The sequence below is a fragment of the Pyxicephalus adspersus genome, chromosome 3 (assembly GCF_032062135.1).
Source record: "Pyxicephalus adspersus chromosome 3, UCB_Pads_2.0, whole genome shotgun sequence".
Taxonomy (NCBI): Eukaryota; Metazoa; Chordata; class Amphibia; order Anura; family Pyxicephalidae; genus Pyxicephalus; species Pyxicephalus adspersus.
Window position 1 is genome coordinate 47,628,802 of NC_092860.1, and position 15,759 is coordinate 47,644,560.

General features: G+C 35.1%; 1 protein-coding gene across 1 annotated transcript in view; it reads left to right on the top strand.

The window, feature by feature from the left end:
• Positions 1–270: 270 nt before the first annotated feature.
• Positions 271–15,759, top strand: part of IGFBPL1 (insulin like growth factor binding protein like 1) — a 25,475-nt gene continuing 9,986 nt past the window's right edge. The window contains 2 exon segments of the mRNA XM_072406783.1: positions 271–317; positions 6,490–6,560. Of these exon segments, the coding sequence (XP_072262884.1) occupies positions 271–317; positions 6,490–6,560 (118 nt within the window).

Below are 15,759 nucleotides of genomic sequence, written 5' to 3' on the forward strand. Positions count from 1 at the left end.
TGACCTTGCACAGAATAATTACTGCTTTTGTGTTTTTACTGATTGCATAGCATTTTTTAATTTATTAGCCTGTGCTGCAATTAACCTGAATTGGACTCCAGTAATTTGCTTTTATTCGTCCTGGCCACTTTACAGATCAAGTGTCAATTTTAAGCAACTAGATTGCTTTTCTAAGGTTATCATTCAATCCTTGCATGTCTGAGTAGTCATCTTTATTAGATATTTTCTGCTTTGGATTACAGTTCCTGAACTAACAAGTAATCCAACAATATGTATTCAGAAGTGTATGAACAGTATGTAGATCAATATAGTGCAGGGTAAGTTAGCCACATTTAACAAGTTGTCTGCTAGCTATGTAACCAACTTTATGTTAAAAATAAGTAGTTTAGGGTGCTGTCTCTCTATTTTAGCTCTCTCTTTATGAAAGCCAATGTTTTCCATGCTGCTATTAGGGAGGATCAGCGTCTCTCAAAGACTAATTGATATGTTTTCTGTATGAATTGACAGAGTTGGCTACAAAGATAATATTACTTGATTGGTTCATTCTCCTTTTTTACACTATGCACCTGCATAAAGATGTCACCTGGCATTCAGTACTTACTTTGTAGTTACTTGTGAGGCCATTAGGTATATGTCTATTTTAAATGTTTGTTTTAAAGGTGACTTTATGTATCCCAGTATATACAGGTGATGTGGACGGTTCTGATCATCACAAATTGTTTTCAAACCTTTTGAGGCTTAAAATGCAGTTGGGGAATGTTATCACTGGAAAAACTTGGTCAAGCTCTGATCTGATCCTTTACTTTAATATGGAGCAGAGGAAAAGCTCAAAGTCTGTGACAGCTGAGAAACAACATGTCACTGGCACTTATGACACATTTAATGATAGACAAACATAGATGGATATCATCTGCCTGATGTTCATAGAAAGATATCTGTCCCTCTGTTAAGGTCTTATAATGGATGAACACTTTCTGACAAAATAAGGTGTGTCCTGTCAGATTCATGGAGTTTTAGCTTTAGCTTGACAGACTATGAAAATTCTATAAAGTTCACGGGGACATCAGCTCAAGAAAGGGAGTCTCACAATAAGAATCTAAATGTGTGTGGCCAAATGGTGTGTGTTTGTGATGTTTATTTCATTGGAAGAATGATTTTCTCAAATTTGCTTGACACAAAGAAGAAGCAGAACAGTTCTGTCTCACATTAGCATCTCTTTTGTGCACTCTGAAATTTGAATACAATAGAGCTCATCTCATTAAGAACACAATACATTGCACACTGGTATAAAGGAACTGCCTACAGCAACAATAACAACACAATCTTCAAAACAATAGCAAGATATACATAACAATAGATCCATTAATTCTCTCATCTGTGAGCATGTGCAGTTTGCAGACTTTTTTTTTTGTTTTGTTATCATAGCAAATCCTTTATTTCCCTACTTTATGGTATTTAATGCCAATTATTGCCATATTTATAATTCTGTCTTTGCCAAGCCCCATTATGAACTATCTACACAATGAAAGCATTCCGCTCCTTGCCCCTGATTCATCAATGAAAATCCTAGATTGCTGGTTGCGCGTTATTTCGCGCTGTTATATCAAGCCGGTTGCCCGCGGGCTGGAGTCATATGCGCTCGTTCATTCGCATTCACTACCAAGCTGGATGCTTGCGAATCCGCCAATTAAGGCGATTAGATTTCAGCTGCGCGATTAAGGATCTGTTAAGATGTCAATCGTGAGATCAGAGCAATTAATTAGCGCACACCTGCTCTGCGTTATGTGCGTATCTACAGTTATTTCAAATCTTTAATGCTTCTTCCTTTGAGTAAGTGATAAATTTTTTATACTTTTTGGATTGCTTTGCAACACTGCAAACTAATTGATTTACTTCCCATAAAGTGTAAAAAATCTTTCCTGCTAGGTATACACATACATTTTCTTCTTGTTTTACCTGAATATAAATGTGTACTGATACAGGACAAAATGTGCACTGGGCAAAAATTTCATCTCCAACATTTTGGACTTGACAGGGAAGCTGGTGACAAATAACGCAACTGTCATTTTCTGAAACAGATGATGCTAAGTAGACATTTCTAGTGCAATTAAGACGTCATTGTAGATCAAATTATAACTCAAAACACTGTAGTTTAAAACAGCCAAAAAGTCATAATTGAGTGTCTTTGTGGTAATACCAAATTACAGTGCAAAGTAATTAGTCATGAACTCACTGAAGAACATAAGTCAAATTATTTTATTTAATCTGATACTAGAGCAGCTAGCTGTTGCTTTCTGGGTGTTATTCTTATCCACTAACTATGGTGTTTTCATGTAGATTGCACTTTGTTGATTTCCCCTTTCATCATATTACATACACACACAGTTGCCCAAAGCAAAAAATCTGTCATATGTACAGTGGTCCCTCAACATTGTTCATCAATCTGCAATGGTGCATTAATGAACAAGAGATTGTGAATAAATGTTGTTCACTCCTATGGAGAAAAGCACAGTAGGAAGCGTGTATGTGTGTGTGTACAGTGCTTGTTGCTTTATTTGTTACTGGGATCTTGAAAGGTTTTTTTCAGCGACATCCATTGTAAGTCTGTATGAGGCTTTGGAAGTATGTGTGTGTGTACAGTGCTTGTTCCTTTATTTGTCACTAGGATCTTGAAAGGTTTTTTTCAGTGACATCCATTGGATGTCTGTATGAGGCTTTGGAAGTATAACAAGGTGGTGAACCCAGTCATCAGAGAACTGAGGGCAATATGTGAACCGTATACAGACTATTTTTTACATTATATATCTATGTCCACTTTGAAAACCCATTATTATTCTAATCAAGTTTTTGTATTCATATCTATAAAATCAATTGGCTGGTGCTTCCATGGACAACACAAAGGTTTGCTGGATAGAAAAAGTAGAGCTAATTTGTTAAGACATTGGATATCCCCATTGTTTAATAGGAGGGCTGAGAAGGTTAGAGGGACAGGAACAATATTTACAGGAAGAGTTGTGATATTCATAAAAATTCACCAGTCTTGGATTTGCTGTTTGTTTTGACATGCAGTGAAAGTTTTACCTTCTGATATATTTTTACATCACATTCCCAATTTCAATCATCTTACATTAATGGTATAATTTATTTTAATTGACTCATTTCTAATTTTAATTATCCATATGCTCTTGTTTTATTGACCAAAATGTTCTGTTTGTTATATTTTCCTGATACAGGTAAAAGTTGCAGTATTTTTCCCAGATTTGTATAAAGCCTGCCTTTACATAAATGTTACAATTTCTTATTGTAATAGATTAATCTAGTACCATTATTATCACAGATGGAAAACTGCATATTTTTTATTTTTACAGCCTAAAAAATGAAGGCATGACAGGAATGTACTACAATTTGAGCTAAAAAGTGTCCCTCATCTCTATCTTGGTCAGTCACCTATATAGTGGAGAAAGGAAATCGATGACAATAGCAATAGAAGCTCCAACACTTTTGTCCTAATGCAAAATCCTATCTTCTAAAAATGTAGACGTTTAAAACAAAATGGGTATGTGTATAGATGAATGTTTTTTAGAATATGCACACAAGTGTATAAAGATATTGACAAGGTTTAGGTTGTATTTAGTATTTTGATGAAAATAATAATAATAATGAAAAAATAGGAAGGATTCAACTTCAGATTTTATGTTCAGTTCAGGGATCATGAACTTATTTCAATCTTTCACTCAAGGACTATTTGAAAAGGGCTTTATAAAACAAAAGTAATAGGTAAGTGCTGCAAGACTATAAGGTTTAAAGGTTGGTAGCTGAACAGATGAAGGTTTTTCAAGAGAGAATAAGTCAGATTTCAGATGGACAACTAAACATAGGAAAGTCGTAAAATTATACATCTATTCAACATAAAGATGTTTACATAGGAAGGTCAGGTCCAAGATGTTTTGGTCAGGCAGTTGTACAAAAAGGTTGATAATTCCTCTTATGTCTTCTTCTGCTGTTCTCTTTAGAAAGAGCAATTCTTAATAAGACCTTACCTCAATGGTCAGTTTCAACATCCTAATCTGAGATACTAACAAATGACATGTCATGAAAATCCTGATGGCCATGCAGTACAACGGCTGTATTCACAATTGTCTGACACAAATCATCCCCCGATGCAACCTACCATCTTGTGAGCTGAAACAAATTTACAATGTTATAGTGTGATCACTGCTGAAGAGACTGAGAAAAGCTACCTGCAGCAGATTGATGACATCAGCTTAAAATGCGCTTTTAAATGATAAAAGGTGCAAGATTATTAAAAATTACAGTGTTGGTGTTTATATACAGGACAGTATATACTCGAATATAAGCCAATATAGACATAACCTTATAAGAGGTACTTACTTTTTACCTGAAAGTACAGGAAAGGATTTGACTCAAGTATAAACCTAGGGAACAGCTGTGTAATCAATAGAAAAGCCAATAAATGCTAATAAATTCCTAATAAAGATACATATGGTGTGTTATCTTTAAAACATTTATTTAAAAGGGTAAACCATTTAAAATCACATGGGCAGTCTGTGCATCTTTTTCTCCACTTTTAAAGTATTTTGTACTTTTGAGTTATTAAGTATTTTCTTTTGTGCATTACAAAAAGATGGTGCTGTGTCCTCATGTGAAACTCTATTGTGTCCAATTGTAAGAGTTTGTTACACACTTTACATGACTGCCATGTGCTAGTGTGACCCAAGCAAAAATCATGATTCTTTTCCTAATGACCATACAACAATATTAATTTGTTATCATGAGAAGATAGTCAAATGCAGCATGTTTTTGTGTTTCCTTTTATTTTCTATTTACCGTAGTTGCTTTTTATTATCTGATAATGATCTGATTAAGGTAAACTTAAAGCTGTACTTAATGAAATGCAATAGCTGAATTGTTGATTGCCTTGATAGTAGTTGTAGTAATCACTGAGCTGGAACAATCATCACTTGTCACAGAGGCTGCAAAGGTATCTGTAAACCTGTCCCAAACATGTACACCAAATACGTATACCATCTTCTTATTGTGGAACAATACTGTCAACGTTAAACAATACAGCACTGATTTTCCGGAAAAAAAGAACTAATTCAGGTTTTCATTATATTTGTTTTTATAACTGCAACGGTGGATACAAATAAGAAAAATATGAATAGTTTGATTTTTTGGCCACACACATTTAGATTCTTATTGTGAGATTCCCTTTCTTGCACTGATGTAACCGTGAACTTTATAGAATTTTCATAGTCTGTCAAGCTAAAGCTAAAACTCCATGAATCAGACAGGACACACCTTATTTTGTCAGAAAGTTTTCATCCATTATGAGACCTTCCACATAGGGGCAGATATCTTTCTATGAACATCAGGCAGATGATATCCATTTATGTTTGGTCTGTCATTAAATGTGTCATAAGTGCCAGTGACATGTTGTTTCTCAGCTGTCAGCTGCCACAGACTTTGAGCTTTTCCTCTGCTCCATAACAAAGTAAAGGATCAGATCAGAGCTTGCACCAAGTATTTCCAGTGATAACATTCCCCAACTGCATTAGGTGTTCATTTTAAGCCTCAAAAGGTTTGAAAACAATTTGTGATGTTCAGAACCGGCCACATCACCTGTATATACTGGGATACATAAAGTCAACTTAAAAATAGACATTTAAAATAGACATATACCTACTGGCCTCACAAGTAACTACAAAGTAAGTACTGAATGCCAGGTGACTTATCTTTATGCAGGTGCATAGTGTAAAAAAGGAGAATGAACCAATCAAGTAATATTATCTTTGTAGCCAACTCTGTCAATTCATACAGAAAACATATGAATTAGTCTTTGAGAGACACTGATCCTCCCTAATAGCAGCATGGAAAACATTGGCTTTCATAGAGATAGCTAAAATGGAGAGACAGCACCCTAAACTACTTGTGAACATAAAACTGGTTACATAGCTAGCAGACATTGGCCCTGATTTATTAAAGTTCTCCAAGGCTGGAGAGAATACACTTTCATCAGTGAAGCTGGGTGATTCAGCAAACCTGGAATGGATCTCGTCAAGGATTGAAAACATTTGCTAACAAATAGCTAACAAATAGCTTGACTTTTAGGAAATCCATTACAGGTTTGCTGGATTACCCAGGTTCACTAATGAAAGTGTATTCTCTCTAGCCTTGGAGAACTTTAATAAATCAGGGATAATGTGTTTTATATGGCCAACCTAACCTGCACTATATTGATCTACATACTGTACATACACTTCTGAATCCATATTGTTGAATTACTTGTTAGTTCAGGAACTGTAATCCAAAGCACAAAATATCTAATAAAGATGACTACTCAGACATGCAAGGATTGAATGATAACCTTAGAAAAGCAATCTAGTTGCTTAAAATTGACACTTGATCTGTAAGGTGGCTAGGATGAATAAAAGCAAATTACTGGAGTGCAATTCAGGTTAATTGCAGGCAGAGCTGGAAAGCACAAAGCCAAGGCAAGGGTACCATTCACAAGATTCATGATGGAGAGTGTAAATTTGGTAAGTTATTTTTGTACAATTGGCCAATATATATTTGTTTCCATTAAACATGATTTATTATTGGTAAAGATGAAGATGAAGCAAATTTTCTCATTCATGCATTGTAAAAAAAAGTAAAAGTAAAGTTTTTTTTCTTTAATTCCTAATACTTCAGTAATAAGTCAGTGAAAAATACATTTTTTGAGGCACATTACGATCATGATTACCATTTGTATGTGTATATGTCAGTTTGTATCGGTTTCTACATAATGCAAGTGTGTAAAATAAATGAAAGTGGTCTATTTTTTAATATTTTTACTAAACATTTAATCTTTGAACCTTTTTCCAAAATGTACTTTTACTTTGGATACACTCAGAAAAAATGTTTGCTTATGATTCATACATGTTCCAATTGAATAGAAGACATAAGAGGAATTATCAACCTTTTTGTACAACTGCCTGACCAAAACATCTTGGACCTGACCTTCCTATGTAAACATCTTTATGTTGAATAGATGTATAATTTTACGACTTTCCTATGTTTAGTTGTCCATCTGAAATCTGACTTATTCTCTCTTGAAAAACCTTCATCTGTTCAGCTACCAACCTTTAAACCTTATAGTCTTGCAGCACTTACCTATTACTTTTGTTTTATAAAGCCCTTTTCAAATAGTCCTTGAGTGAAAGATTGAAATAAGTTCATGATCCCTGAACTGAACATAAAATCTGAAGTTGAATCCTTCCTATTTTTTCATTATTATTATTATTTTCATCAAAATACTAAATACAACCTAAACCTTGTCAATATCTTTATACACTTGTGTGCATATTCTAAAAAACATTCATCTATACACATACCCATTTTGTTTTAAACGTCTACATTTTTAGAAGATAGGATTTTGCATTAGGACAAAAGTGTTGGAGCTTCTATTGCTATTGTCATCGATTTCCTTTCTCCACTATATAGGTGACTGACCAAGATAGAGATGAGGGACACTTTTTAGCTCAAATTGTAGTACATTCCTGTCATGCCTTCATTTTTTAGGCTGTAAAAATAAAAAATATTTTTTTAAAAAATAACAATTGGAATCACCCAAAAAGACTTGGGTCTGAAAAAGAGACAGTCCCTCCAGATTAGGGACAGTTGGAAAAATGATTCTAAATCTTAAATTCAGATATATATCATATATATGCTTTTTCCAGTTTATGACTCATTATTTAATAAAAAAGGTATAACCATTAACAGCCCCAGGACTTGCACCTATCTTAATAAGTTATCAGAGGCAATCTTATATCCACTTTTACCCCTATTTCTAAGGCTCTATATGATCTATAAGGGGTTTTATATAAAGTAATGTAGTAGCATGAATGAATCACCCTTATAATACCATCTCATAACAAAGGCTCCATTTTCATCAGACCAAAAAAAATTAACAATTGGCAGCATGTGTACAAACAACTGATAGCCTAGAAAAATCTACCACATTAACTGATTGCCCAACATGATGGAATATCATTCTTTGCAGACCATAGTTAGGACAAGAGGTTGTTAACGTGCAAGGTCATGCAGAATGGAAAGGGTATTTGTTGGGTTGTGTGGGTGCCTTGGAGAACACTATAGTTTTAGAACCTTTAAATGTTTTAATAATAAAGTCTACAGATTCACTTCATACAATTATTGGGTCTGATTTGTTAAATTCACCAAGACTAGACTATCAAGGGGGAACCTGGGTGATCCAGCAAACCTGGAATGGATCTGGCCCAGCATTGAAAACATTTGATTTTTAAGAAACCCATTCTAGGTTTGCTGGATCACCCAGATTCTCAAATAATTGCCTTTTTTCTCCAGTCTTGAAGTGCTTTAATAAACCATGCCCTATGTATCTCTAATTAAAATGTCCTCTCATTGATTAATCCTTGCATATAAAAATCCCAGGTAGAAGCACCTGTTGAGGAAATTACAGGAGCACCTTGGTAAATACATTTACATTACAAAGAGAAGTACAAGAGGCTACTCATAAAAGATGTACCGGTACTTGTATTCATCAGACTCTTTTTATGTATACTAAAATACAAACTATGTAAATCCATATATATGTGTATACACAGTGTGGGAAAGAAGTATTTGATTCCCTGCTGATATTGTATGTTTGCCCTCTGACAAAGAAATGACCAGTCTATAATTGTAATGTTAGGTTTATTGTAGGTGTGAGATACAGAATAACAACAAACAAACCCTCATAAACCCAGTGCTCAAAGGTCAGAGCTTGATGTGCATTGTAATGAGTGAAATAAGTATTTGATCCCCTATCAACCAGTCTGGAGACTCCTCACACAAGGAATGGGGCCTCTTGTTAAATCACCCTTTGGGAGGCAGAGTGCTACTGATCCTCTGTCTTAATAGACAATGCTAGTGCCTTCATATTACATTACTGCTCCTGAATATTTATTTCCTGCCATCCGCACCAAAGGGTTTCATACCCATTTTCTTTCTAAAGCTGACTCAGATCAGGGGGATTAAGAAAAGCTTTGGTCTGATTTGTGGTCTGTGCTGCACTGAAGTCTATTATTCAGAGACTGATCCACTTTTGAATAGCAAGTGTCTGTGGTCTTTGATATGCAATTCAACCTGACACCGTCAGGCTCTACAATTTGCAAATAATCTAGGTATTCTTTGCACCTGGGTCCTGGGTCTTTGTTATCTTTCTATATTATCTCCTCACTCCTTATTAAGAGTAAAATATAATTATAATAATAAAAAAAAAAACTGAAAACAGGAATGACTTGGTCGTGTCAGATAAAATGCAGCTCTATTTTGTTATTACATCATACCTACTATACGATCAAAATTCATTTATTATAATTTTTTACAGCCCTACAGTCCTTGTTTTTATATAGGAATACCAAGCCTCTACAGATTGGAAAAGAAGATTTCATTGCATGTATTTTACTGGGAAATGTGTGTGTGTGTGTGTGTGTATATATATATATATATATATATATATATTTATATTGAAACAAATAAGTACATGTTACATATCAGGATCGGTTAAGGCTTACACGACTACTTAACCAATTTGGTTAGAAGTGATTTGTTTAGCATATATATACCCCCGTCTTGTGACAAAATAACTGAGTATGAGTAGCTATGCATGTATAATAATTATGTATGAAATCAATATGTATCAATATATAATTAACAATTTCTTAAAAAATCCTTGAGCTTGAATCTCTTTTCTTTTGTCTCTTTCCACTGTAATTATAATTTTCACCGATTTTTTTTCTTTTTACTTACTAGTTTTTATTAACAAACACAGACTAGCCCTATCCATCCAGAACCTCTGCAGCAATACATTGCTTATTCTAGTAATCTAAAAGTTCCTTTTTGCTGAGTTGTTACAGGAGAAATAACTGGGTGGAAGTGACTTTTTTTTTTGAAGATGACTGTCGGAGCATTACAGTAAATCCCAGTGCTGTGAATGGAATGCTCCATAGCATGAACCTAGGGAGTTTTGGGAGACAGGGACAGCCAGCAATCCCAGCACCATGCACCTGCAAAGCTAATACATTACATTTTAATATTGTGTTTATCCAGAGCATTGTGATGATTATGTTTTCCTAAATAAGAACTCCTAAATTAATATTAGGGCAAACTATCTATCTTCTTTTTCAGTGCTTTGTTTGCAACTGGAGGTTTCAGTCATATTTTTCTTTGTAGTACCATCCATCTTCAGATGATTCCTTGGAGGATATTTCCTTCCTGTCTTTATTATCAATATCTAACACTAAGGTGCCTCTATACATGATAGGCATTGTGCTAGAGGTCAATCATAATCCAAGCACGTCCCTCTTTTATTGCATGTTTGTGTGCTGACATCTTTTTTTCCACTTTCATTCAAAGAATTGGACATTTTCTTATCCAAGCACCTCTAGTTGCCACCCATCAACATGGAAAAATCATCATTTGTTGTTAATTCAGCTGAAAATGCTCTCTGCTGTCCATAGTTTACTATAACTATTATCAGCTGTAGGAAATATTGTTGGTTGTTCGGGAATACTCCTGGCTCTTTATTACAGAATTGAGGTGGCCTACCAAAGGAAAGGCAGTTCCAAAAACGTTTAGTTGATATAATGCTCAAATATCAATCGTAAATACCCTAAAAACATTTTCATTTTAGTGAATGTTTCAATAAAACCTAATATCTAATCCAATTGAAAACATTGACTAATGTATGGCCAGTTTAAGGGCAATACAATTGCAGTGTGAACAGGAAATATACTGGCACTAGATTCCTAGCAGTATGGAGGTATATTTATATATTTACCAAACCCAAGAGGGATCAAATAAGAGAAGTTCATGTTTATGGTTTACATATACTTTAATATACTGAACTATATTCTAAAATGTAGTCTTATAAAATGAAATGCATTTTTTCAGTTCTATTATGGGAGCATAGGGTTCCTATTTCTCACAATAACTATAGAGGATCTGTAGCCAAACTTACTTTTAGGATCATTGCCATTCTGGATAAAGTCATACTGTGAAACATGCAGCAGGGAAAACAATATTGAATATCACTCTGTCAGCTGTAGGTAATAAAATTACATTTAAACACAAGACATGTTTTATTAACCTGAGATCTAAAACACTAACAAAAAATCTATAAAGAATTCCTAACAATCTAAATTCACAAATTCATTTATATAACATGCATGTAATAGGGTATAAGATATAGAATACTTGTCAAAGAGTACTGCCTGCCGTTTGTCACTGTAAACCTCATTTACTCAAAAAAGATGTTGAATTGTAAAAAGGAAAGTTGTATCAAAATCACATTTTAAAACCAATGCTTAATAAAAAAACAAGGTCTGGTGGTATAAGGGTCCTGTTTTTGGTTGCAGGGGACCAGTCATCCAACTATGCAAATGTGCCTGTGCCGGCCATCCCCCCAAGGACCGTTGATGTCACTTCACTGATGTATACTCTTCTTCTAGATCCTAAGAAGAACCCATCAATAGACAGCCAATAGAAAGTGTCTACATCAGGCAAGCACTGATGTGGACACCCAAAAAAATGGAAAAAAGGAAAACAGAAGACTTGGAACATGAACAACACATGAGCACAGCTTTAGGGGAACATTTTAAATGCCAGCAATTAGTTAGGAGTGAATTATTATTGAATTAATTAAGTAATTTTTAGTCATTATCTAGTAACACAAGAAAATTTTTTTACAAATTACTTTATTGAATCTGAGTCTGCAGTCCTAAAGCAATAGGAAAGATTAACAGGTTAACCAAAGTCAACAGAATTTTGTTTTTATATTTGCTGACAGCAATATTTCAGCTTGGCAATTCTGGGTCCCATAGAAGTTACACAGCCTACTATGGCTGTAATTACACCCTTAATTCTAGGCTCATAATATAGCATTGTACAGTTACCTTGTCCACCCAATGGCCACCAGTTTGGGTTTGTGCCATGTTACCAAAACCTGGTAAATTGTTAGACTCCAGGTGTCTTTGTTTCATTAGTTTTTAGCATGGTTTCCAAATAATTCCTGCATATTTATATGGCTGATTAGTTTCTAATACAAAGCTTAAACCCTTGCTTATTTATGAATAAATTGGGCATTTTGCTTGGGATTTCCTAAATAAGCAGTTCCACTGCGAGGCATGAATAACCTGAATCTAAAGATAACACAATAAAACCTCTTTGCATTCCAGGACTAGAACAAAGTGAACTGAAAAAAAAAAAATTCTCAAATCTATTAGGTAAGGGCATACAGATAGTCAGGACAGCACTGTCACTTTCACTGACTTTCCATGGTTCTTCAATAGATGCATGGTCTACTTCCAGGCCTAGTAGTGCTGCCTCTTTTCTCATGTGTGTAGTTTAAACAGTTTACTTTCACAATTTTTTTTTTTATTGTTGGCAGGTAGATTCAAACATCTTAGAGAACTAACCAAAAATCCTATGTAAATGTATGCATTTTCATTTCTTTCTGTCTCTTTATGTAATGACTGAGAGAGGGAGGGCTATACTATCTCCTGCAAAATCGTTTGATTTTTTTGTCTTCTTTATGACTTTGACTGTCTGGAGTCATTGTGCTGCGACAGAATAAATGTAGGACTTATCAGATGCCTTCCTACTATCTGTCTATACTAAATAACCAATATGTGCAGAAATGCAGCAGTAAACATGCAAGGGAACTTCCATCATGCTTTTCTATTGCATTGGGATATTCATCCTTGTACTGATTATCAGACCTTTGGTGGACACAATGTAGCTTGTTACAGACAACTATTTCAAATTAGGACATCTGTTTTCATTTTTCTGCATTCTTGAAGAAGACCATTTCTGATGCAACTTCTATTGTATTGGTGATGAGGCCATTGCACATCTTTTGATTCCAAAGGGAACATGATATGATAATTGTTCATGGCTGACCACTGTGTTTTTATTCAAATTTCTGAGTGACTTTGTTATTGCAGTACCCCGTATCTTGATAAGCTCATTCTTGCCATTATGTTACCACCTATACAAGTCATACACTATAGCAAGCAACTAGCTGTCTGTCCTTGCAGCTTGCAGCATGCCCAGTTTCCCTTTAGCTGTGACGTGATCTTAGCATCCCTTGCTCTGAGACTTTGTGCAGTTGAAAGAGATTTTAGAGTTTGTGCTGCAGCCAATGAGTGCATTAGTTCCTGGCTTGATCTTGCTCTGCCATTGGCTGCTGGTCCTTTATAGATTCTCAGCTACTAGGCACCAGTTGTCGTATCGATTAGCTAATGTAATCTGCCGGTGGTGTAATTTCCTGTTTGATTATTTGTTGCCGACTGTTTTCTGGACCTGAGATTGTTGCTGCCTGAACTGACCTCTGCTTGTGACCCCGAGTCTTCTTATAAGAAGAAAGCCAGGGATATGATCCTCCTAATTAATTTTGTTGTAAAGATGGTAGGGAGACATAAGCCTTATTAATTTGTTTTTATCCAGTTGTTTCAGTGACATTTATACATAGGGATACATACTGTAGGTATCAAAATATGATGCTTGTTTGATAATATAAAGAATATTCCAACCTATATTCTCATCAACTATATTCTTCCATACGTCGTAGATAGACAGTGCCATCCACCATATCGCCAATGCATTACAATTTTCATGCCCTCACTTCAAACTATGACTGTCAAATGACACATCAGGGAAGACTAGTATGGGTGTTTAATCAGGCATGTGAGCCCACGCACATATGTCTGGGCAACATTCATCATTGTCCCCTTCTTTTGATGAAAGTATTTATCACTGGAAATAAATATAGTTGTTCTGTAAAACAAATTACAAGCCTTCTCTAAAGAACTGTATGTCTGTAACCAGCATAAATAAGAACATGGTTTGCCTAAAACTATTGCTGAACATTACTCTGTATATCACTTATACGAAACCAGTGACCTCTTGTCCCTGTGACAGCTAGATATTGAAATTTTGTCATAAAGCTTAATTGGAGATACATTTTTCCAATGACAACTCTTACAGATGTAAGAGGTAAAGTTCCTTTCACTTCCTGTTTTCTCAGGGACAAAAAGTGAGAGTAAATCTTCTCAGCAAGTCTACAGACAGCAATACAACAACAATGGCTGAACTTTGTGTTACTTTAATACATATGTAAAGTTCACTTTTAAAGCAAACCATTTTAGGAAAATAAAAATATGCCTGATCTCTCCCCTCTGCCTCCCTCCTACAGACAATGTTTTTCCCTTGCCTGCTAGGTGACCTATGCACCAAACACAACCAGTTGCCGATAGCAAAAACAAATGGCAGCACAGGATGGTACCTGCCATAGAATGGTGCCTGAGAAAAGGGCAAAACAGGATTTGCTAGGGTTGTAAATATGTTTATGCTAGTTAACATTGCACCTAAAGTAATAGACATATTTTTGTGGGGGAGGTGCTGAAAGTATGTGTCCTTCCTAATTTACCAGTAGATTACGAAATTTATTTTTTTATAAAGTTACATTTTCTAAACACCATTCTTAGGAATACATAAATCAAAACCCACTGTTAATAAGTGGAGCTTTGTTTCAGTCGACTAATGGCAAAACAATGGGCGAGGGTTTCCTGCCAAGAAAATAAGTGACCCCTGACTGTTTACATGTAAATAGGCTACAGCAATACTGAGGATTAGATGAAGAAGAAATTAGCTTTATAAAATGCTAGTTGAATTTCAATTCCCAGACAATGAAGAATAGACACAAGTAATTGGAGATCATTAAAATTTGTCAGTGCATTGACAAATCCTTTATATTTGCAAAAACACTGAAAGTAATTGGTATACATAGAGACACAATATACAATCTGCAGTAATGGGCTCTCATTTATTTTGTAATTTGGCAGATGTAAGGAGACCTCTTTCTTCAGCTGGCATCTATAGGTAAATGGAAACTTCTAGTAAGATTTATCTGTAGATGGATATGCAGGACTGAGTTGCCCTGTGTAACCCGTAACATTCAGTTGGTTGCTCTTTTATGTACTCAGCAACACAGTATACTATACAGATGATATTGAGAAGAATGATTCACATTTCATTTCATCACAGATACCAAAAATAGGAGGATTACTCCTTAGTTTAAGAGCCATACAAATTAGTCCCATCAGCCAGATGCACACTTAGGGACTCATGGGGTAATATAGAGCCATTTGCTCCAAACCCCATACAATTACGGCTTTGATTGTACATCTGGCTGATGGGGTTATGTATTGGCTATATTGTTTTTTTTTTTATAGGGCTTTTGTTTGAGGTTTTTTTTCCATATAAAAGTGAGAATTTTTGTCATAGGTGCTGTGGGATTTTTCTTTCCTTCAAGGAAAATGCAAGAACTAGTAGAGCATATCCAGACCACCTTACATTTTATAACCCCTCCCCCCCCCCAATCCTCAAAATGAAAGACATAAATCTCTTAAGACACATTTTTATGTAAAAATGCACCTGGGGACCATAGAGTGTTGTCAGGTATCACTGCTGTAGTGCAGCCCACATTTGCACACATACACAATATATACACACTGCATACATATATACAGTACCGTATTTTTCGCTGTATAAGACGCTCCGGAATATAAGACGCACCCAATTTTAAAGGAGGAAAATCTAGAAAAAAAGATTCTGAAAGATTATTCCCCTTCTGATCACTCATGTGCCATTCATACCGGTATTCCCCTTCTGATC